Below are 24,570 nucleotides of genomic sequence, written 5' to 3'. Positions count from 1 at the left end.
TGTTGGGAAGACTGAGTGGAAATGAAAGTAAAAGGTAATCAGAGGGAAACCGACGTTCATGGAGGAATTTTTAAAATATTTAAAGACATTATTAGTTCAGACATCAGATAATATTTTTATTTCAACATTAACATATTTAACCAGATTTGTGTTAATGATTTAAGAGAACTTTATCAAATGGCAATCACCTCCTTATATCAATACTCAAAATTTGTAAGGACTGACACTTTAATTCCCTATTTAGTTTCCCCCTCCCCAAAAACCCAACCCAGCAGTCTATAAACTAAACTGATTCCATTTAAGCTAAGCATTATCACCAATTAATGGCATCTTTTCTTTAAAAATAAATAAATAAATAAAGTCTAGCTTCTAATTCCTATTTCTGTTTCGTCTCAACAAATTTAATGCCTTGAGAACTTGAATTCCGTCAGCTGGCCACCTGGAAGCACCACCTTCCTCTTCCCTTGAAGTTATTTATAAAACACCTCTTGATACAACTAACCTGTGGTATCTGGATGTTGTCTGCTGGTCTGCTCGTAGCCTCTTTATTGTACTGAGGATCAAATTCAGACGCCCCTGCTAAAACCATGATAAGCCCTGCAAAGATAATTGTAGGCAGGCAGAGAAAATGTCAGCAACATCCTATGCCACTGAATGATTTCTTCAGAACCCTCAGCCATGAAACTTATCCCCACTCTTCCCCCAGCAACCATGAATATCCGTGTTCTCTATCTAATGGATCACCTACTACTGCCACGGGGCAAAGGAGGCAAGAACCAGTGCCTGGCACAAGACAAAAGAAAGTGCTCAAGACTCCATTTTGCACTGCATGAAATCCAGCATTTGACCCTAAATGTCTTCACAAAAACACAGTCAGGCTTCTTTAGGAGTGGGAGACGTCACTGCACAGCAGTTTGACGACTTCTGCAGTCTCACAGAACCATTCCTCTCAGCAATTCGCACGCCTGCGGCAGCGCCACCACATGTGGAGGGGGAGCACCACTGGAGGGGGGAGCCAGGAAGGATAAAATTTCAATTCAATTTTCTGTCAGTCAGCTTTGAAAAGTCACCAAACAATTTTTATTTTTTTTAATTATTAGAAAAACAGTTCACTAAATAGCCCTGCAAACAAATCCCACAAAATGTGTAATTAAGAGGAAAGACCTACACAATGGGGTATTTTAGCCCCATTATGAGTTTTCTGCTCACGAACATCAAACCCCTCAGCCACAAACAATAAGAGAAAGCTCACCCCATCATTTGCTTCAGTGAAAATAACTTCTTCAGCAATAGTTACTCAAGCTTCATTCTTAAATTTTGAGCAAGTTCTCTACTGAGCAAGTCAAAGTTATTTTTGCCTACTTGCAGCGCTCAGTGAATTCCACCTACTAACAATTAGTCAAGTTCTCTGAGCATCAATTTTCATTTCCATTCTCAATTATCTATTTACTTCCTGAGCAGAGCATATTGAAGAGTTTCAGGCAACTATAAATACTTTCCTATTATTTAAGATCCACAATTGTGGATCATCAAGAAAGGAAGTTTTTTGAACTCACAGAATCCTAGAATCTGTTGGGTTGGAAGGGACCATTGTCTCTTTTTTAGGTTTCAAGACAAATGAGTCTTGAAACCTAAAAAAATATCTAACACAAGGCAAGTCACACAGATTTGTCTCACCATTTCACTATCCCAGTTTGATTACATCTGTCCAGGCTTACGTTTTGAGTTCTGGCACTGGCACCTTCAACCCCTGTGGCATTCACAACCGAGCAAAAGCCCTACCTGATCACTGTATGGTTTGTCTAAGCCACCTCTGCTTCACCTCATTTTTCATTCAGACAGCACAACAGACCTCAGTGGAAAAACCTGACCTGCCTCTGACCCCAGGACTCCCTGAAAGTGTTAAATCCTTAAATAAGGCCACTTAAACTCAGGGTTAACTTCTTAACCAACCTGTAGGAGACAAGGCAAGCCTCAAAGTTATGGTTTGCAGGTTCAACACGAAATTATCTACTGTTGACAACAACTTTGGAGAAAGAAGAGACCAGGTTCCAAGCGATTTCCCTAAACTTCTTTAGAAGTCTCATCTACTCTCTCATTCCTCCTTTCTCACCTAGCTTTTTGGAGAGGGGAAAAAGCATTAAGAGTATGACAAGGTGGAGAGCATAAACTGGTCCGAATTAATCACACACACATAAATCCATATGTGCTGTGACTAGAAAGCAAATGTATTTCCATACTCTCATCTCCTAGACCTCTTGGATTATCTGAGAAGCATTTCTGTTCAGTAGGAAAGGGATATATCAAGAGCAGATTCTTCCACCAATCTTCCAGCAAATCTAAAGCTGAACAGTGCAATTCAAAGGAGTAAGAGAATATATTTATGGACCCTTTTTAGAGGTCTTTTGGGTTTTGTTAGTTGTTTTTTTAATTCTGCTTTTCAATTGCTCTGAGCATGCAATCTAGTAAATCCAATCTAGAACTAACTAGTACCATGCTAATTCTTCAGGCCCATGCCAGCCTCCAAACTGAAAGGTACAATTCTGCACTAACATAATGCATCTACAGATTTCCCCAGTAAAAGGGTTTTTTTATTCCTTTAAAAGTGAGCAAACAAGAAAAATAAGTATATAAAAAAAACTATAAACAAGTAACAGAGTAACAAGAAATTGACAGGGAGTAAAATTTTTAAACTGAAATTTAGCTATAACATAACAAGTAAGAACAGAGAACCAGAAATGCTATTTTATTCCTTGGCAATATGAAAACGTTATGACAGCCCCTAAAAAACTCCGAAAGCCTATTTTGTTACACTAACAGAAGAAAACACACAGAGAGAGGCTGCAATCCTAGTGGGTACATAGTAACTCAGGACTACAGGCAGGTCGGCATGCTTTTCCCAATATACAATATCCTTTTTTCTTTTTTTTTTTTTTTCTTTTTAAGTGTATAGGTATACAGACATCCCTCCCCCCAGTACTTGTCTTCTTACAGGGTACTCCTCAGCTGCAACAAAATGAAGTTTTTAAAAACACTCTAAAAGAAACAGAAACATTATTTTAACCTAACAAAGGTTTATAAAGCAGAAGCATTGTAACATCAGCAGATCGACATTTCCAGATGAACACATCAACATTTCACGGTGCCTTTTACTTACGTTTCATGTCCATGTTCCGTGTTTTATAGACAAAATATGTATATATTTGAGTTGTCCGAATGAGAATCTGATCTCCACTGTATCGTATTGATCGGTACCACCAGGAACCCTGAGACATTTAACAAAAACAAACTGACATCAGCTATGATAAAGCATCGAAATAGTTATGCTGGATGACCTCATGTCTGTTCCCAACCAGCTAACTCAGCCCAACTGATTTTACCTATGTTAAGGTCAACTTAATTTCAGAAAGGACAGGGAAACAAACAAACAAAAAAAAATACTTGCTGACACAAATTTTAAAAGCACATCAATATGTTCATCTGAAAGAATCTGATGCCAAAGTTTTTAGATTACCTCTAGCCTAGAGAATTTCCCCCAACACACACACACATACACTGCTTTGTTTATTTTTAGTGAATCCACTAAACAGTTAAGCCTACCACTTTCTATATACATGGTAACTCCTTATTGTGCAACACATTCAAATCAAATTCAATTTAGGCAGACCAAGGCCAAACCAAGAACAAAATAAGAGTTTTCTTTCATTATAAAAAAAATATGAAAAAAATCATTTCAGTCACTTAATCAGAAAATGCTTTTCAGAAAGGGAATCTGGAGGTGGCCCTTGTTGCAAGTTTTCAGAATTAAGTCATGTGCCTTCAGGTTGACAGGAAAAAGTTTTCCAAGCCTTCAGAAACACTTCAGTAACTCCCTCATTAGCATTACACCACCAACTTGAAACAAGGTGGAACTCACTGTACAGTGATTGTACTCTATAGTATATTTTAAGAAAAATGGTGTGCTGGGTTATAAACTGCAGTCTGTTGATTAAACTCCTCCTTGTAAGCAATGCTCACTAACATGAGAAAAAACAACCAAGACACGTCTCAATCTATTGTAAAGTTTATCACAAGTGAAGAGTAACAAGCAGTAAAGTGATGCTTACTACTATTAAGTTAATAGGCAATTACTACTATTAAGTTAATAGGCAAGTGTAAATTCCCCTACTATAGCAAGAACTCTGCAATTTACTTCTTTGGGAAATGCTCTAGGACTGGCTCCCCACAAACTTTGTTTGTTTGTTTTAATAAACTAGATTTGATTTTTCAATTAATAGATGAATCCTGATACAAAACAGTACACAACATTTTTTAAAGTTTTTCCTGCAGAAAAATTAATTATAGTCCCATAGCAATCAAATTTTTGTCTAAGTGTAGGTACTGGAAGAAAAGTATAACTATAGCCAGTCCAAGTCTACATGAAAGAGGCTGCCCTAACTGCTTTTGCAGATGCAGCTTGTCTCGTGCATAGAACATTATTTAGGTCAGTGAGGTCTAAAGTACTACGTATCAGTATTTTCCCTTTTTGTTGATCTGGATTCAAAGGGTGGAACTAGCCTTTATTTTAGATGCCTATCTCAGATATAGGATGACTACACTGTAGTTAACTTCAGCTTCTTTATTGATTCATAAAAGAGAAACAGGCCCATTAAAAGCATGAATCATCTTCTATGTCTACTTTAGAATAAAATGATAAAATAGCTTGCTCCATAAAAATGACTATTCCTCTTCACTGACTATAAAAGAAATTTACAGTGACAAGTCTGAATACAGAAGTCTACATCTGGTACAGGGGCAAGAAGAGGCAGATTATTTTTTTCTCTGCTCAGAACATTTCTTTCTAACAACAAAAAGGATGTTTACTTTCACTTGAGCTATGACAAAGCTGGTATAAATCACTAAAAGTACATGTATACAAAAAAGCATCATCAAACAACAACTGAATCTTAAAAGGAAAGTCAGGAAAATATGCAGACATTGTACCCCGGATTTTAGACTACTTATTCAACAACTTGATGAAATAGCTACATGTAATTTTCTACACTAAATCTTCAATTATGTAGAAAGATTCTCAAAGAGGAGGGATAATGCCTGGCTGAGCTTCTGCACACAGAGATATAATCAGCTGCTGAGACCCCAGGACACTTTCTCAAATGAAAACCTTCTCTTCTGGAACAGGTTGCCCAGAGAGGTGGTAGATGCCCCATCCCTGGAAACATTCAAGGTCAGGTTGGACGGGGTTCTGAGCAACGTGATCAGTTGAAGATGTCCTTGCTTATTGCAGGGGACGTTGGACTAGATGACCTGTAAAGATCCCTTCCAACCCAAACTATTCTATGATTCCCAAGAGCATGAAGGTTTCTGGGTGTCAATTTTATGAGCCTTTCTTCATGCCATACCCCAAATGCACAATCACTGGAGAAGGGATTACTGTAGGGGAAACCCGAGCCCTGAAATACTAGTCACCTAGCAATTGATTCCTCACACAAAGAAATCTCAAGGACAGACATCTCATCATGTACAGAAGATAGATAAAAATTGAAGTTATGAAAACAAAGGCAGCTAGGGGAAACCAAATCAACCACCTGTTCCACATGCAGTAATCATTCTAGTACCATCAGCTACAGACATCTCAGTCTTGGCTCTACAGTAACACCACTGAATATACTTGAGTTCATCATATTATATTCATTTTCATGTGATGAATGACAGAAGGTACAACTCAGTCTAACTCTTGTGATATCTAATATTTTCCCTAAAGCCCTCTCTCTATCTTGGCACTGCATTTTTTTTGGAAACTCTACAGCGGCTACACTTTTTCCATAATAAAACACCCACATTTTAAAGTAATTAAAAAAAAAAGCTTGCTTGCTTGTTCTCTCCGTGAAAGGCAAGAATGAGCAACTCTACTTATATCTAAGACAGCTTTGTTTACAGCTTGGTTACAGAGGGTAGAATATTAATTAGGTAATACTTACCACAACAACTGGAAGAATAACCATAAATGCTAATCCGTATACAAGCAAAACCTAGAGAAAAATCATGAAACATACTGCATTAGATACTTCAGTTACTTAATACCACTCTTTTTTGAATCTTATTGTAAAATACAGTCAAGTAGTATTACCACAAGCCTACTACAAATTAATGTAAGCTTGTGGCATAATACCTGTCATTATTTCTGAATAACAACTTACAAGTAATATAATCAGTTGGGTAGGGTTTAATTAAGGAGTATCAGTTTAGTGTAAGTAATCTCTTAAATCATCCACGCATTGTATCGGGTGGGTTTCTTTAATAATTAAAGAGTTGGCAGCTAAACTGTGATGCAGCGGACAGAGATGATTACCACATTAAAAGAAAGCAGGCGGGTAAGCCAAATACCTTACAGCAACTAACACAACAGAAAGAACATTTAAATACTGTATGATTACAGCATCGCTAGCAAACCAAACGAACTACAGAAATACAGCAAACAAACGGCTCTATACGTGTCTCCTTGCAACAGCAAGCACACATTTTGTAGTAGCAGGGGTGACCGCAGTGCAACCTCATTATCACTGCAATGAGATCCTTCCAAACATATTAATACTTTACTCTCAAAGGTTAGATTTAAGCTACTGTAACACTTCGATTCCTGAAATTTGCTTCAGAGATGTGCATTTGGACCAAAGTAGTATTAACCACGTGTTTTGACTAAAATGTGCAGTATTAAGCACAAACATTTTAAAGTGAATGCTTGAAAGTTCACCTTAAAATCTTGCGCTAAGTAAGCCAACTCACCAAAATTGAATTTTTCTGATCCACAATCCAAGCTGGCAAAGCTATACCGAAGCTTGTGGCTGTAGGATGAAAGAAAGGAAATTCACTATAAAGTATTAAGGAATTGTTTTAAAGTCACATTAAGTCTAACAAACAAAAAAACCAACAAACCCACCAACCCACAAAAAAATCCTCATGTTTATCACTTCAATAAGCAAAACTAACAAATCTAGCAAAATCAAAAAACAAATTAGAAACACACTCAAGTATGCAATAAAATAACAAGACTTAAATGCAACATCTGAAATGCCATGATTTAACTTAACATATTGCAGGGAAATAAATATGCAGGATCCATTAATATAAAAAAAAAAGGGAGAAAAAGATTTCACAGATGGAAAGATTTATGAGCTTTGCCTTGCAGAGTTTTCAGCAGTTTAAATATATATAGTTCAGTGAATACATGAACTGCAAGAAAACTGTTTGAGCAAATGAATTCTATGGAAAAAGTTTTATTAGTTTGTAACTTTAGGGAAGTGTTCTAAGCTGTAAATTGTGAAAAAAACCAAAAACAAAAACACAACACACCACCCTTTGCCAGTCAAATTTCTGTGTGATTGGTAAGAAAGGAACACTTCGCAATTCAAAAGGAGTTAGGCTGCAGAAAATGGAAGACACGATGTCTCTAACAGTAACATCTACAGTACACAGATCTGAATAAAGAATAGCATAAAATAGCTTGTCTTCAGACACTTTAGTGGTAATAAATTGAAGTTTTGCAAGCACTACCTATCCCAACACTAAAAGTTGTAGGAAATCAAGAAAAAAGAAAATTTACAAATTTCAAGATTCTGCTAAAAAAAAAAAAAACCCAGAAAAAACCCCACATGCTTTCCTCAGTACTAGCAGGTATCAATGAGTAGTATTGCCTTAAATCAGGACAGACTAGGATCCCCTATGTACTTCTATAGTATTCTGATACTGTCTCCAACAGATTGTGACAGCCATCAGTTCACCAACCACAGTTGTTATGCACAAGCCTAAGTGATTTCTACATAGTTAAGCTGGAAACTACTGTTTGTTGAGACTCGAACATCTGACCAACTCAACCACACCTCAAGCTTAGGAGTTCAGAGTAACACCCAGTGAACTTACCACGTTAAGTTATAGGAAATGCCCTGCTCTGGAGAAGAGTGGAGACACTTTCCTATCTGTTAATGGTTATGTATTTTTAGAAGAATCTACTAAAAATGTAATGTGTCTTTTACTGGGGTAATCAATTTCAGTTTCCCACAATATTTTTGACCTTTAGGATTGTAGCTTCAAGCTGTTCCAGAACTAAAGTAGCTCAGTACAAGGCTCTTTCTCTTCTGGTCCAAGAGTCTCCTTGCCCTGTCCACGCTCACTGAGTTGAAGCACTAACAAATGCCAAGGGCAAATAGCCTGCTAAAACTGCCTTACATTATTGTCCATTTCAAGGACACTGACATACTGCCTAACTTGAAATCCTATGTCTTGGCAACACTAAGTTAGTACCTTATGGATGCAAAAAAATAGTTTAGCATCGGGAAAGGTGCTAGGAAAGCTATTTGTGCATATTCCAGACTAAAATTTACAGTACCATTTTGCTGATATTGTGACAGCATTTCTGAAGCAAGATCTTATTTGTATTTTGCAGCACGTGGGACAGAGTTCCTCCTACTTGCCTGGCTAGGAAACCAAGAGACGCTCGGAGCTGAAAGGAATTTGCTATGCTACAAAACACAATAGTTAAAGAAACTGAACCACCACCTTAGTCCATCAGAAAGTGTCTTTGTCAAACTATGATTTAGTTGGTGCAGTTGTTTTTCTGAAGGGAGAGGGAAGATTTTTTTTCTTTGAAACACTGGTTCAGGGGCTGGGGTTCCCCCTGCCCCTCCCTTTTAAAATTAATTTCCCATGTTGGATGGATAATATTCAGAAGAAGAACTTCCGGCACAAAGTTCCTTCGTGTCATCCTGTAACTTCACAATTAAGTTACAAATTCCATTTATTACTTCCAAGCGGGACTTAGCTCATTCCACGTAGACACGTGGTATAACTTAGTCCCGCAAACTGCAGGGCATCAGCAAGCAGAGATCTAGAGAGGCCTGTCCTAATAGATAGCAGGTTTCCTTTTTGCTTGTAATGAGTATCAGAAGCAGCTTGAAATACACAATATTCTTCCTCACAACTAGTCCACTTAACACGGTCACAAAAATGTTATATGTTATACAAGCAACTCACACAACTGCAAATAGGAGAAGGAAAAAAACCCTACATCTATTAATTTTATGTCTGAATTAGTTTTAATCATCTACTGCAAAACTTTAATACACCATCATCACGATTACTTCCATGTAGCTACCTGCCCAGGAACGATCTACCAGCATAGATCTACCTAGATAATCATCAGGACTCCTCAGGATGAAAGTGGCATAGAGCTACAGTCAAACACTACTGCTTCCAGCAAATGGAAGTGTCCTGGTTTGAGGTAAAACAGAACCAATTTTCTGTTCTGTAATTTTATTTCTTAGCTAGGCCTCTTCTAACTCTCTGAAATTAACGGCATGTTGTGTCTAAAACAGTTTGTTCAGAGTGATAAGACAGTTTGTGCCAAGGAATGGTATGCACAGAGGCTCTTGCTTATACTTATTGCTATAACCACCAAAGTAAGCTAATTTCGTTATTTGCCCCGTTGGAGGGTTGGAAGTGGAGGGACATAGAGGGGTCCCACCTGTGGGGAGGAGCAGACAGGACAGGTGACCAAAAATTGACCAACAGGGGTATTCCATCCCATCTGCCCCATGCTCAGTATAAAAGCTGAGGGATCAAAGGGTCAACTCTCTTCCTTCAATGGCTGACATCCGAGGAGGACCCTGTCTGTTCATCTGCCTTTGATCCTGATCCGTGTGTTCCTGACTCCAACTCTGGAACCTGGTTCCCACCCGTCACTGAGTCCAGCCTGGGACTTCCCCAGTGCCTGTCGGTGACATCATGCTGGGAACTTAATACGGTTTTTTATACACTGTATCTATTTCATTATTTTCCTTTTTATTTTATTATTAATATTTCATTAAAGTAGTTTAGTTTCTTCTAAACTCATAAATCTCTTTATCTCTCCTCCTCCTCTCCATGCACAAGAGGCTGGGGAGGAGCATCTGTCACCAGCCACTGGCCAATTTGGCCAAAACCATGACAGGAAGACAGATGTGCATACAGTATTTATTTAAATACATCTATACCCTCACATACGTCCTTTCAAAGTGTGTTTATTGCGTTACAGTTAATCGTTAATTTTTCAATATACATTTATAGTATCTGAACACAAATACTAAGACGTGTTCAAAATTGACGAGTTGCTGATGGGTATTATGCTGGTTTTCGCTTATACCTCCTTTTAATATTGGCAAGTCTCTCTGTATACTTACTGAAGCTGACTAATTAAAAAATATCCTTCTCTTTTTTCTCGAATGAGAAGTTTGAGAAATGTGAAAGCAAACTCTTCCCTGCCTTTCCCTCCCACCACCACCCCAGAGCCAATTTCACATGCAAAGAATTGATCGGATGCATTGCTTCAAATCACAGGAAAAAGTTATTCTATATACATTAAGATCTGAGTGCTTCTCAAATGATCAGGTATTACACAGCTCAATGTACAGAAATTACATGATTTATGTAATTATTACCTTGTGGTCCATCTGGATTACCAAATTCTTCCCAATTTTTTCGTGATTCTTCATCAGTTAAGCTAGTTTCAACAAGAGATATTAAATTAATACAGAAGAAAGTTCTCTAAATCATTAATATACAGAAACTTCAAAATGGGGCATTTATACTATCTTTCAGAGATGGTTTGGCTAGCTAAACAGCTTCTGCTATTGTTTGTATGAAAACTGATATGAAACAATAATGCTCTATTCCCTCACGATACGGGCGAATTCTTTTAGCTCTCTGACAGCAAAAGAAATCAGGCGCACAAGGTAAACCTTGGAACAATCACATCTCCCTTTCATGACAGTGACAGCGTAGCCATCAGCAGAGAGCACTTTTTAATGCCAGGAAACAGTACAGCAAATTTTGAAGGACAACCAAGGTTGAAAACATGATCTTTTTTTGGAAGGAAGGTGAATATGCAAGATGAGCTGATACAGCAGAAGTTGTCCGTGTGGGCTTTTAATTCTCTTATTCTAGATTTTTAGCCTTTGATAGCATGTGTGCGCTGTGTTGCTTTTTTTTTCCTGGAACTTCCTTGTTTCATATTTAAGACTAGAGAAATAAATTAAGACACCACCTCCTAAAACTTACAGTTTCTATGCCTGTTCTGTAATGACAGTTTCTTGGCAGTAATATACCACCTCAAACAGAATCCCTGTTTACTAGAAGGAAGAATACTGCTTTAGGAAACACAACATCACGCAGTCACTATATGGAAGATTTTTGTCTCACAGAAGAAACCCAGTGAATCAGATGTCTCCCCGTCATTTCTAAGTCTCACACTTGTTAACAAGCAGACTCATTGAACGGGTAGCTTTTATATTCTTTCAAGACAGCACAGCTGAGGAACTTCACTGTCATTTACTTCCAGATATGCCTCTACCACAGCCCCTGCACTAGCGTTTGAAGTATCAAACTGTATCACCAAGCATTTGAGCGCAAGCTTGCAAAGCAAAGACGTGAGATGTTCCAGGAGTTCAGAAAGCAATATCAGAATACCCTATTGAAGAGACTTTTGTAGTGATGCAGATGTGTTTAAGCAGAAAGTATGATTTCAAAACTGCTCAAGTGAGTATGGTGGTGGGACTCTCAAAAAGGACTCTCAAACAGTCAGTAAGGTCAATCACAGAGAACTGACTTTTAACAGGTACAGACTTGAGCATAGGAAGTTCCACCTAAACATGAGGAGGAACTTCTTTCCTTTGAGGGTGGCAGAGCACTGGAACAGGCCGCCCAGAGAGGTGGTGGAGTCTCCAACTCTGGAGACATTCCAAACCCGCCTGGACACGTTCCTGTGCAACCTGCTCTGGGTGACCCTGCTCTGGCAGGGGGGTTGGACTAGATGATCTCCAGAGATCCCTTCCAACCCTTACCATTCTGTGAAAAGCATAAATCACCAACTTGCTAGGTTCTCTGATGATGTGCGACTGACCCAATAAACACCTACAGTGGAAGAAGGCTCAGAGAGGATGGGCATGGGCAATGTCAGTCTGAGCTTTGCACCACAATGACTCACCACAGCTGCTGCAAAGAAGCTGACTCTGTCTTAACACACAGGGGACCGGAGGGTGGCTTTTGTTTCAGATAAACACCTATCAACAGCTGAGCAGATCAACTGGTGGTGTAAACTGTTTCCCCGTCCGGTGAGTTAAGTTTCCTCGAGTCTGCAAGACCAGCATGGGGGGAGTGCATACCTGGCTCAGCCAAATATATGGTATAAAAACTAGACAGCTGGCAAAAGAATTTTGAAGAGAACAATGGCCTCGAGCTGGCTTCAGTCCTCACTTGCCTTCCCAGCGCCTGGGGACGCCCAGTGTTGGGGCAGTGAGTGTATTAGAGAGACCAGTAATGGGAATCACATTGGTATTGTCATTGAACTGTGTATTGAAATTCCTATATTTTGCTAAGTTTAACTTACAAAACATACTAAAACCACAATAGAAACGTATCAGTCCACCAAACCAGAAATCATGTGTAACATCAACTGTATCCGGGTAAGCAAATTTGATATTAAACATACTCCACACGTGGAATATCTAGAACAACCTGGTCAGAGAGTATTGGACTCTGAAAGATGAATTTAGAATATAAAGCTGTATTAACATTCCGTGTATGAACAGCATTACAAAACCCAAACCCACATCTTGATTATTGAAAAATTCAATAAAAAGGGATATCCGTTATACCGAATTCTAATACTAGGCATCATCTCTCAGATAAAGAAAAAAAAAAAAAAAAAAGGCTAAGCTATAAGCAGAGGTAAGACCAAAAAATACTCTGGAGGAAAAGAAGATTCAAGGATTCAGCTTTTAAGAACTACAAAGGTAATGTGAAACAGTCACAGAGTGAAAAACCAAGGCTGCAAGGCAAGTGCAAATGAAAAGGGACATGGGGGAGCTGAGAACTAGCTGAGTCAGAACGAGAATGAAGTATCTTTGTCACTAGATGGGAATAGAGTTAAAATACTGTCTCTAACTTTGGCTTTATCACCAGGTGAAATGAACAGTATGTTTATTTTATAAACAACGCTTCAGAATTGCTGCAATAGGGCTGGTTAAAAACCACAACACCCATTTTGTTCTTTGTCATTTTTGAGATTCAATATGTATTGCACTGGAAACACTTTTCCTAGTTGACACGGGTTTTTAATACAAAGACCTAACACCTTACAGTATTTTGACAGTTGCTAAACAATTCAGTTATCCTTCCTAACTTGTACAGAACAAGCATGCACTGAGCTGAGACATGTTTTGACTTTCGTTACATACTCGAACACATTTTTCCTGGCTGCTTAGGTCACCCCTGCTATTACCTTACAGATTCCCTCCCCGTAATATCAAGTTCCCATTTTTGTAGGCAAAAAAGAAACTTACGCTGCATAGGCCTTAGCAATCCTCATGAACATAACTTCATCTCCTCCTTTATCTGGATGGTACTTTAGCGATAGTGCACGGTATTGCTTCTTAATTTCTGATACACTTGCTCCCTTAAAAAGAGAAGTTTTGAGTTATGAATAAATACCTTAAATCAAATAAATTCTTCTGTATTTATACTCCAAAGCACATTGTGCAATATTTCTCTGAACCATTCACTGAACTAAAGAATTATATTCTAATATGCTATGATGATGAAAATACATATGCATTTCATGGAAACATGATTATTTTTCTAATAACATTTTTATAACCATTGTATTTTTAAAGCAAGTTAGAAGTCACAGTCTAACAAAAAGACATTCAGATGGGTGGGTATTGGTTTTTTTTTTTTGGATTACCTTGTTTATCCATCCATAGGAAAAAAATGTAAGCCCGCCTTATCTGTTTGACAGGTTTTCCTAAACATATTCATGAATACGAGGAGCTCTCACTTGCAATATTCTTCTATTCAAATGGAAAAGAGTTCATAGATCAAGTATGATGGTTCACTTGCAGCTTGTAGGCAGAAATAAATCTGTCAGTCACCAGGAACAGCAGATTGCCCTGCTGCTTAAGAATGCCTTTGACTAGAATCACCCTACCCATAAATTATTTCAGACTTCTTGAACAAAGGGAATACATTACCTATACCTGAGAAAGATCAATTTTTATTCTACTACAGCATGTTGTTAAATGCTACCAACGCAACTCCTTGCGCATTAAGTTTCAGGTTGGACTGTGAACTTCACTACTCAAGAAAACCCACAAAACTTTATAGTAAGCACCGACAGTTTTTCTAGTAAGCTATCTGCTAAGTTTCACAGAAACATTACCATAGGACTTTTCAACATTGTGGTAGAAAGGCTGAGCATGCTGACCTTAACTGCATAATAAATGACAAACACACAAGAAGTTATGTAAAGATTATAGTACTGTTTCAAAAAATTTAAACCAGAATTTAAACTACCCTGAGGCTTCATTTGCTGTTACTTTATCTCTTTATTCAATGTGTCTATCATTTTCCAACACTACTTTTCAACAGCATGCCTGCCTCATTTAATGCACAGGATGAATTTACTCCATAATAAATTAGACTTCAAGTAAGAACAGCCATTTCAAGACTAGATGAAGAATGTCAGATGAGTAGCAGGAGCTGCAAAGTGGGAAGTGGAAGGGTTGGGGAGAGAAATCAGGTTGCTGAAGAAGAGATGGGTTTTCATGGCTCACATGAATGCTGTCCATAAAAAAAAAAAAAACTAATTTTTTTCTCTCTGACACAGAGGGTGCATGTGACCCCTAATAAGCTGATGACAAACTTTCTATCTATCATTAATTGCTTACTCCTAATTTTCAAAAGCTGGGCGACAGAGGTTAGGACTAACTTACAGAAATACTTAGTAGCCTAGGTCAGTTGGTGCCAGTCAGCACTCTGCTTAAACACAAAGCTCCCTAAATTAACCACTTACAAAAAAAAAATTAAGGCCCCGATTGTCTTACATAAAGAATCCAAAATTATAATCAGTGTTGAGCTTCACCTTTATGTCTCGGATCCCACCTGTAAAATGGCAGTATGGATACTTATTCAATAAATCAGTAATAATATCCAAGTGCCTTATGAATTAGCAAATTTAAGTGATGTGCTCCACGAAGAGCTATTCTATGTTCAAAATAAAGTGCTGATATTATATATAAACTAAGGTGCATGCACATTATCTGAACTTCATCCATGTTGTGGTTCTCCTCTGGAGAAAAAAGCCTCTTGTTATAAGCTGATATGCTAACATAAGATAAAAAAAAAATATCTTGGCCACAGTGTGAATGCAAAGAAGCGAATGAATTTTTCAGTATCAAAACTTTCAAGTGCTCGCATCTGCAACTTTACTTTAAGTTTGGGGTTTTTTTGGTTTTTGTTTTTGTTTTTTTTTTTTTTTTTTTTTTTTTTTTACAGTAACAACAGTTCCATTATCTAACAATGCTTCAACATCTGGATCAACACCTGCATCACTTCAACATCAGCAGAGCTGGCAATGACTCTAAAGGTTCTACTTGAATGGTAACAGAAGAAAGCTGTTAACTTCAATGTAGTCCGAAGTAGAAGTTTTTCAAGGGAATTCAACAATTCAAGATGCCATCTGATAGCACAGAAATAAATAAAACAAACACGCTCTGGAATCTTGGACTCTTATCTTGAGCCCTACTTCAACTGATCTATCTTCACACCCATCTCTTCAGCTCCCTTGTAACATCTCTGGCTTTAATTCAGCTTCTCCTTATGACAATATGCTCCATCCCTCTTATCAGTTCTTGGAGCATTCCAGTCTCAGTTTTCTTGCCTGGATAAGCTGCATGTATCTTGAGCACGTGTACAAGTTTTCATTGATAAACATTAAGTTACAATTCACTACATACATACTTTTTTCCCCTCAGGGCTGTTACTTGCAGAAATTTGCCAAAGATGACAAAAGAAAATCCTCTGATGACCTAATCTCTAGCCTCATTTGTTTAACCAAAGTTAACCCAGATATATGAACATTTAAACTGCACGGTTCCAACAGATACCATTCAGTAGTAAAAATTTATCTTGTTCCTGTGCGTCAGTGAGAGAACGCAAATCAGCATATCAGTCATTCACAGAGGACTGCGCAGAGGTTGAATTTAAATAACTTGCCTCTGCACATGACAGGCAGGTCTTGTTCTACCCGTCTAGCTAGAAACAGGCTGGAGTCACGTATTTGCTATAATGGCTTTCTTAGCATAGAAAAGCAGTACCGCTGATGCCTATCCTTATGTTGACAAGCCACATCACTAACGGCAAGAGATGTATTTGTTAATGTTCATATACATATTCAGCTCTCCCACACCAACAATATATATCAAGGTTACGCAAAACAGGTACATTCGAAGTTCTTACGAAGTCTTGTGCTGAGCTGTATCCACAGTGTATTTCCTTAGACTGGAGAGTAAAGCATACCTCAGACTTCAGAACTGAAAAGATGACTACTGTTATTCAAAAGAGGAGCTTTGTATCAGGAAATAATTACCATAAGCAGAGAATTTGCTCGAGGTGTTGTGGTTAAGATGAAGAAAAGAGTTTGACAAGACTAAGTAAGAGCTTAAGAGATGTACAGAAGTTCTATTTGTCTCCTCGGGATACATAACCTTTTATATCCATTTGCATCAGACCTTCAATACAAATAAAGCACTGCATCTGTTTTCTAGATAAACAATACATCTTTTTTTTTTCTAGTTTAGTAAACTAGTTGGCTGGTATTGCTATTTAGAATTCGTTGTTTACATTCACAGATGCAACTGAGATTCAAGGTAACCTTTACTACATCAAAACGTACATCAACACCCTTCAGTAAAATGTCTCATTTACAAGAGAAATATTGCTGTACAACAACTGTAAATCAAATGAATCCACATTCTTGCTTTTGCAGTTTATTCAGCAGCATCCCTAAAAATGGCTATTGAGAGGATTTTCACAGGCCATACAAAGCAGAATGACTTTTTTGTTTTACTGTACCAAGCGAGGAAAACAACATCCAAGTAAGATTCATAATAGCTAAAATAAACCCCACCTCACTGTATTAAGAAAGTCATTAGAATTTTGAAGGAGTTAGATACAAAAGTTATAAATTAGTACAGATATAGGCAAAGAATATCTAACGACTGACTTGACAATATGCAGCAGCAACTTTCACAGGCCTAAAAAGAACAAAACCACTAAAGTTAACTTATTTTGTTTAAAAAAAAAAACAAGTCTTAAATTTGACATCTAGACATAAGAGTCACAGTTATAGTAGTACAGACTAGTGAAAGATACTATTACTTACAGGATCCAAATGTAAAACCTCATAAGGATTGTATTCTTGATACTCTCGGTCGGTTTTGGAAACTTTGTATGCAAGAAACAAAAATAATGCCCAGCCAGCAAGGAGGACTATTTTCCTGTTTGGAAGAAAGAATTTTTTCAATATACAAATCCACTAGCTCTAAAATAATTCTAGAAACAACACACAAAGCCATTTGACATCAGTCTTTAAGAAGCAATATTAAAACAGTGAGAAACATTAAAGTCATTTTAAAGCAGGTATGAGTATTCCAGTTACAACACCACGTTTGACACAGATGAGACAGCTGCTCTGACTTCTAATTAATTTCTTTTCTCCTTTTTTTTTTATTTAAATAAAGGCAAGCCACTATCAACAAAGACTCTTTCCGTTCTTTAACTGTCTGTCCTCAGCAGGTATACAATAGTATTCCCTATTTTTAGAGAATGACTTTAACCTGATACTAGACGAAGTCAATGTTAAAAAAAAAAAAAAAGCTGAAACAGATGCATAACAGACAGCAAAATATTTTGAGGGTGGGAGAAACAACCAAAGAACTGAACATACAAATTGTTATGTTACATACTTGAACACATATGTTTACATATTAAATATTTAAATCAAAAGACATCGCTAGCAACACTAATTTCAGTGAGATAGGGTTATTTTTTGGAACAAATAAATGCATTGTTTATTTATTTATTAGTGCTGAGGTTCCCTGGTTTCATTTAGCAGATATTTTATAAAAGGACAGACAGCATCCATCTTGATTTCAGGCCTTACTAGATAATGATTAACTATTAATTATTCAAATATAGCAAACTGCAAATGTCTCTTCTGTGACACAGAAGCCATTATTATATAATTAATTCCAGCTGCTTTGATTATGAAGAAATATATTTTTATAAAAATAAAAACGTAGGAATCACTTTAATGGAAAGTCATGCAAACGAAACATACTTACTTTACTGTAGGAATTATGTTTTGTTGCGGTTTTAGCAGTCGCAAACGATACCACAAGCATCTTCCATATACGTTTCTTATATTCTTTAATCGAATTTGCTCTATAAAAATAAAGAGAAAGGTTGTGATTAACAAATCTGCCAGAAAGCAGAACGACAAACATGCTCACGTCATCTTGGAGTAGGTAGCACAAGGTCAGTTGGAGGACTAAAAGAAGGTCCAACAACAGAGGAGGAAAGAACGCCTTTTATCCATTTAAGTGACACTGCACATCCATAAACATTGATGGTCAGACCATTCTCCACTGCCTAAAAGGAATCTATTCTATTTTCCACATGTCACAGAGCAACCATCACTTGTGAACCCGGCCTTTGCCTAGCTAACGTGCACCTGTAAATTTTACTTCTGCCGTTTTATACTCAACTCCAACAAGTCCCCCATCTCAGTATGTCAGCTACTGTGTGCAGGAAAAAGAAGCAAACAAAAAAACCCCTAACCCACATGCAAAATGGTGTTTGTATACAACTAAAGAGTAGCAACAGCTACTTCCTCAAGTCAAAATATGATGCAACATCTGCTTTTTAGAAGATGCCTTCATTTAGGTTTTTCCTGTTGAAAGGGAAAAGGAAGGAAGAGTAAGATAATAGTTATTTGTAAGCTATGTAGCTCAGTAATAGGGGCCCTTGGCAAGAGTACACACATTAACAACAAAATAGACAACAAGATTTCCTATTTTCAGGACAGGATGGGCCTGGAAGGAAATTTTATTTATACTGCCACCATCACCATGACAAGGCATGGAAGCTCTATCTGCCACAGGAGTTTCAGTTGTATTTCAGAGTTACTCAAGACCAACTTAGTCTTGGTCAAAGAAGTCTTTTATCCTAAGAAAAGTACAGTGGAAAGCAAATAGCTTGTACAGAATTTCTGTAAACACTGAAATTATGTGTTATAAAGTGACTTCAATGCTGTTTATGTTTTAAGTAACTTGTCTATTCATAGGCTATGCAATCTGACCTGCAACACTTCTGAAGTGAAGAGGTCACTATAAATACCTTACCTGCAAAAGAATAAGATCACTTGGCCCTTTTCAGACTGAAGGAGAAAGAATTGAGGAAAAAAAAAAAAATCACCCTGTCTCAATACATTTAGATATTGCTGGTGAACAAAGTGACTAAATTTCCCCATTTAAAAGAAGCTTCTGAAGTATCTAAACACAGATTAACAACTGTGATCCAAAGTACATGTCAATTACAGCCTAAAAAGTCTTAAATCTCACCTTTGCACTTTGAACAAGGTGATGCCCTCATCTTCACTAAAATAGCAGTTATGACACACAGAAACATTTTTCTCTGGCAAATTTCTAAAAGGTGATTATGGAAGACAGTGACAACTTCTGCTTAGTTATTTTGAAGATATCTGGAGGTGGGATACAGTGCTCAGCGATCTACTTGAATTTCTAAGGAAGCATGCAATTCAGATGAAACATCCAGAACTTCCAATTTGCAGCCACCAAACTATCTGAGGCCAGACAAACATGACCATAAATGCCAATATTGTGTGCCAGATCAACCACGAGTTCAGATTTAACCTCGGATCAGATGTGAGCACAGGATGGTATTTCAAACTCTGGCTGATTTGGCAGAAATAGAAAGTGGGAATACCGATGACACCTGGCCACTCACAAATTAGTAAAGCAGACAAATATTAAAGCTTGCAGAGACAAAGTACTAGAAACAGGAAAAAGTCTATCAGCTTGTTCTGAATGACTTAATTCTATAAAGTATATCTTCCCCCAAATTCGATATGACATTAAACAGCTTGATGGGATTTCCTTGAGAAGATTAGAGTAGCAGTCCTATCACCCCAAAGAGGGAGAGATGGAGATAAGGGAGACCAATTCAATCCTTTGCAACTGATCCAACTATTGCAGGGCTTCAAAATAAGTTTCCAAACCTGTCTCACAATTTTGTGCATCAGATAAACCACACAAGGATTTTGCAGTTCTCCTGATCTGCGAAGATTGTTCACATACTCGGAACAGGTACTAAACATCAAACTTTCTAAACAAAAAGGATATAACTAATATTTGGTTAAGCAACTGCCTGCTTAATTTCACTTGTCTAAGGCTTTAGAAATCACTGTGAAGGAAAAATTCAGGAGACAATGAAAACAGGGTTAAAACGCAACACTGACTTACTACGGGTAGAATGCAGATTAATTTGGCATCTTCTCCTTGCAATTTTTTTTTTTCTTTTAAAACAAAAATTTGGGGAGATCACTATTGGTTCAGATCTGAAACCACCACAACTGTAACGGAAGTAACTGTTACTTAAAATTAAACATTTTTAAATGCAAAACTAAGAGACATGACCAGCACACAGAACTGGCATTTCAAAAAAAAGCTGATGGCATTAAAGACTAGACAGACAATTAAGTTACAAGGACTAAAGAGCTCTGCCACTGAAACAGGGAGGAAAACGTTGTGGGAGTTTTAAACAGTCACCGGACAACCATGAGCCATAGCATGATGCTTTTATAAAAAGTCACCAATGATACGTGAACAAATCAGGCATCTCAGCTGGGCAGGGTGCTGGGCCACCGTGTCTAGACCGTGCTTTTGCCAAGAACAGTTGGACCAGATGATCCTTGAGGTCCCTTCCAACCTGGTATTCCACGATTCTATGATCACAAGCCTCATACAAGACACACGTGCTTACGTTAAGTATAAATAACTCATTTCAAATATTGTCGATAAATTCAGTTGTGTGGTGCTGAAGCATGATGAAACCAACTGTTCAGTTCAACCACACAGACCCAGACCAGCTACCTGATCTAACCTGCATCGCAGCCCCACAGCCACTTCTGCAGTACAACCAAGGGTCAGTGCGGTTTGGTAACACTCTTAACTGACTACACAGCTTGCAAAAACACCTAAAACTAATGTGAGAACGGATTACTGGTGCTCTTGGAGAAACAGAACGTGACAGAGAATTTTGTTTACTTAATCCTGTAAAACTAAGCCTAACAGGATATGACTCCTTTTAGTGTTTTTGCCAGGATGTTCTTATCAAGCTGCTGTGCCTCGTCTTTAAAAATCTGTGCCACCCTGTGACACTGTGCCCCAGTTCTCAAACCTGCCTCCTGTCCAGCCCCTAAGTACCAGATGAGCCTCTCCTTTCCCCCTCTCTGCAACCTCCCTGTGAGAACAGCCAATACCCTTCACCTTACCATGCCAAAAAGCCTCCAAACGGCCCTTAGGGGAAGGCACCATGGAGAAGAGAAAAATAGTTGTGCGAGGTAAACTAAAGAATTGTCATAATGTCAAATAAAAACTGACCACAGGGGAAAACGAGGCTAGAAACTAAAGGTGTTTTATAATAACCAGAGAATTGAGGGTTTGTAACAGCCTTCCAATAACAGCTGCAGGAGTCACATTTTGTGAACAGTCTGACAATAGCACCAAGAAAAAAAAAAAAAGAAAAAAAAACCACAAAAACAAGGCAAGTGGTGTGAGCAAAAATTAAGCCCTTTGGATAAGTACCACACACCTATGCCAGTTAAGGAGTCCCTTGCAATGATGTCCGGGAACAGCTGTGGTACACAGGGGACACCTCTTCAGACAAATACTGAAATAAGACGTGGTGCTATGCAGCTATCGCCTTGACTCTGGATCAAATCTAAATACAGTTGGTTAAGCCGTATCAAAGCAAAAGCACCTCATTAATTTCTTTCCAGTCTTGGCATGGCAATGGTCTCATTCGATTAACAACCCCAAAAGGAAACAGGGCACTAAAGAGACGAATGATTTTTTATAGTTATCTGTCCAGAACATCAAGAGAGAATCAAATCCTTCCCAAGCTGAGGCTAAAGTCCAGACTATTCAAATTATTCAGAGCTATCCTGAGGCACTTCCTCTGCCACATGTCATCATTAACATGTATTAACTTCTGTCATTCAAGAACAGGCAGCTACCTGGAAGAAAGGAGGAGTACAGACAGCTCAGGCAGAAAGCCATTGGCAAACCACCACCCTGAGTAAGAAAGCTGTATTTCTGCTGTATCCAGGTAAAACAGGCTTCCTGTTTATTTACAGACAAGGTACATGATTGCACCAAATACAATACTTACCTTGTTAGGAAGAAATTGGTTGCAGGGGAAAAAAAAAAGGCAAAAAGAAAAGCCTAACAAGCTGGAATACCAGATCGTTACTGGGTTTAACAAAAGCATCAATGTATTCCTAATGAGCAAGCTGTGGATAAATCAGGTCCTTTTTTGATTTGCCTTCCTCTCTCAAGAGACTTGCTTTCACACAAGTGGATTTGTCATGTCACAGAACTGGCACACTGTCCCTGTGAATTGGGTTTGCACAGCAAGGTTTGGGGCGGGGGGCGCTACAGAGGTGGCTTCTGTGAGAAGCTGCTAGAAGCTTCCCACAGGTCCAATAGAGCCAATGCCAGCTGTCTCCAAGACGGACCTGCTGCTGGCCAAGGCTCAGCCCGTCAGTGACAGTGGCAACACCTCTGGGATAATGTATTTAAGAAGGGTAAAAAAAAAAAAATCCTCACGCGACACCAATTGCAGCCAGAGAGAGGAGTGAGAATACGTGAAGAACCATGCAAACACCATGGAGGTCCACGGTGGAGCAGATATCCACCTGCAGCCTGTGGAGGACCCCATGCCAGAACAGGTGAATGTGCCCGAAGGAAGCTGCGACCCCGTGGGAAGCCCCCACTATGGGGGACCCATGCTGGAGCAGGCTGTTCCTGAAGGGCTGCACCCCAAGGAAAGGGCCCACGCTGGAGCAGTTCGTGAAGAACTGCAGCCCATGGGAAGTACGCATGTTGGAGAAGTTCATGGAGAACTGTCTCCCGTGGGGAGCTACCTGCTACCCTGGAGCAGGGGAAAAGTGTGAGGAGTCCTCCCCTTGAGGAGCAAGGAGCAGCAGAGATAACGTGTGATGAACTGACCACAACCCCCATTCCCCATCCCCCTGCACTGCAAGAGGATAGGAGGTAGAGAAATCAGGAGTGAAGTTGAGCCCAGGAAGAAGGGAGGGGTGGGGAGAAGGTGTTTTAAGATTTGGTTTTATTTCTCATTACCCTACTCTGATTTGATCAGCAATCAGTTAAATTAATTTTCCCCAAGTCGAGTCTGGTTTTTGCCCATGACAGTAATTGCTGAGTGATCTCCCTGTCCTTATCTCGACCCACAACCTTTCCTCCTATTTTCTCTCCCCCTGTCCAGCTGAGGGGGACAGTGATAGAGCAGCCTGGGTCAGCCCACCACACCCTGCAATATCCTGCAGACCCCAAGCATGCAGTAGTAAATACATTACATGCTGCTTGGAGCAAACCTTTGCTGTGAAATAGGAATTGTACCTTCTTTGGATTTTATCTCTGGAATCCTTGCTCTGTCAGGGAAAGTGTTCAGAGTCCAGAAAGCAGATAAGGGTTCTCTGTTTCTTCTCACTCCAGATCATGGCTCTCCATTAACGCAGAAGAGCACTTCAGACACCATCCTTTGACATGGGATTACAGGGAGACAAGTTGGGAGAGGGGAGGGGGAAATGCTTTTCCTCTAGTAAAAACAACTTCTCATTTAATGGGTAAAACCTTTGACAATACCAAATCTCTCCTATAGTTTTTAAAATAGGTATTAAACAGCCTTGAAAAGCAAAGGCATAATGCATCCATGGGCTTTTGAATTAACCTCGCCAACAATAATCCATGCATCAAGGTACTGTTAAAGCACACCTTGCAGACGAGGATGTGCACTTGCCAGTTCATTTCTGTAAATAAGCACCCCACGCTTTCTCCATTTCCCCCCAAATTTTTCTGCATGCATCCAAAGTTCCTGAGAATCACAAGCAATTTTTCATCAATACAACTCTCTCACTTTCAGAGGGTTCTCACAAGTGCCTATCACAATATCTTAACAAATTTATGGGAATATCCAGACAAAAATTATATCTTAATACTTTCTTCAAGTTCTCAAGAAATAAAACAATTACTGGTACAAAAGGAAACCCGAGTGCCATCTCTTTCAATTCAAAAAGAGCTAATCAGGTCCCCCAGTGATACTAGTAGGTATTTTAATCCAACATTGTCTAAAGCTTTTAGACAAATGAAAGTAAAAATCAAGACCCTAGCACAGCAGTTCATTTGTGAGAAGCTGCTTATTACTTTTGGATGAAAATAAAGTAATTAACAAGTATTTTAGACTTTTGCTTCCTTAAAAGTAGCTGTCCATTTGTCTACATGCCTTAACTAGAGAATGACTAAAGATGGCTGATAGATCTGTAAGTCTGAGATATAGTCAACTTTATGTTGAATCCAAAGAGGTAGGCAACATCTGAAAGAC

At 38.5% G+C, this 24,570-nt stretch overlaps 1 protein-coding gene across 1 annotated transcript in view; it reads right to left on the bottom strand.

The window, feature by feature from the left end:
• Nucleotides 1–24,570, bottom strand: part of SEC63 (SEC63 homolog, protein translocation regulator) — a 62,207-nt gene that overhangs the window by 24,218 nt on the left and 13,419 nt on the right. The window contains exons 2-9 of the mRNA XM_054195147.1: nucleotides 18,210–18,309; nucleotides 17,249–17,363; nucleotides 13,371–13,483; nucleotides 10,470–10,531; nucleotides 6,784–6,842; nucleotides 5,979–6,029; nucleotides 3,158–3,266; nucleotides 503–597 (exon numbers count right to left, since the gene is read on the bottom strand). Coding sequence (XP_054051122.1) covers nucleotides 503–597; nucleotides 3,158–3,266; nucleotides 5,979–6,029; nucleotides 6,784–6,842; nucleotides 10,470–10,531; nucleotides 13,371–13,483; nucleotides 17,249–17,363; nucleotides 18,210–18,309 — 704 coding nt within the window. The remainder of the gene's footprint in view (nucleotides 1–502; nucleotides 598–3,157; nucleotides 3,267–5,978; nucleotides 6,030–6,783; nucleotides 6,843–10,469; nucleotides 10,532–13,370; nucleotides 13,484–17,248; nucleotides 17,364–18,209; nucleotides 18,310–24,570) is intronic.

This window comes from Rissa tridactyla, chromosome 3, assembly GCF_028500815.1.
Source record: "Rissa tridactyla isolate bRisTri1 chromosome 3, bRisTri1.patW.cur.20221130, whole genome shotgun sequence".
Classification (NCBI taxonomy): domain Eukaryota; kingdom Metazoa; phylum Chordata; class Aves; order Charadriiformes; family Laridae; genus Rissa; species Rissa tridactyla.
Note: the sequence above shows the minus strand (reverse complement) of the source record. Positions and strands in the feature narration are given on the sequence as shown.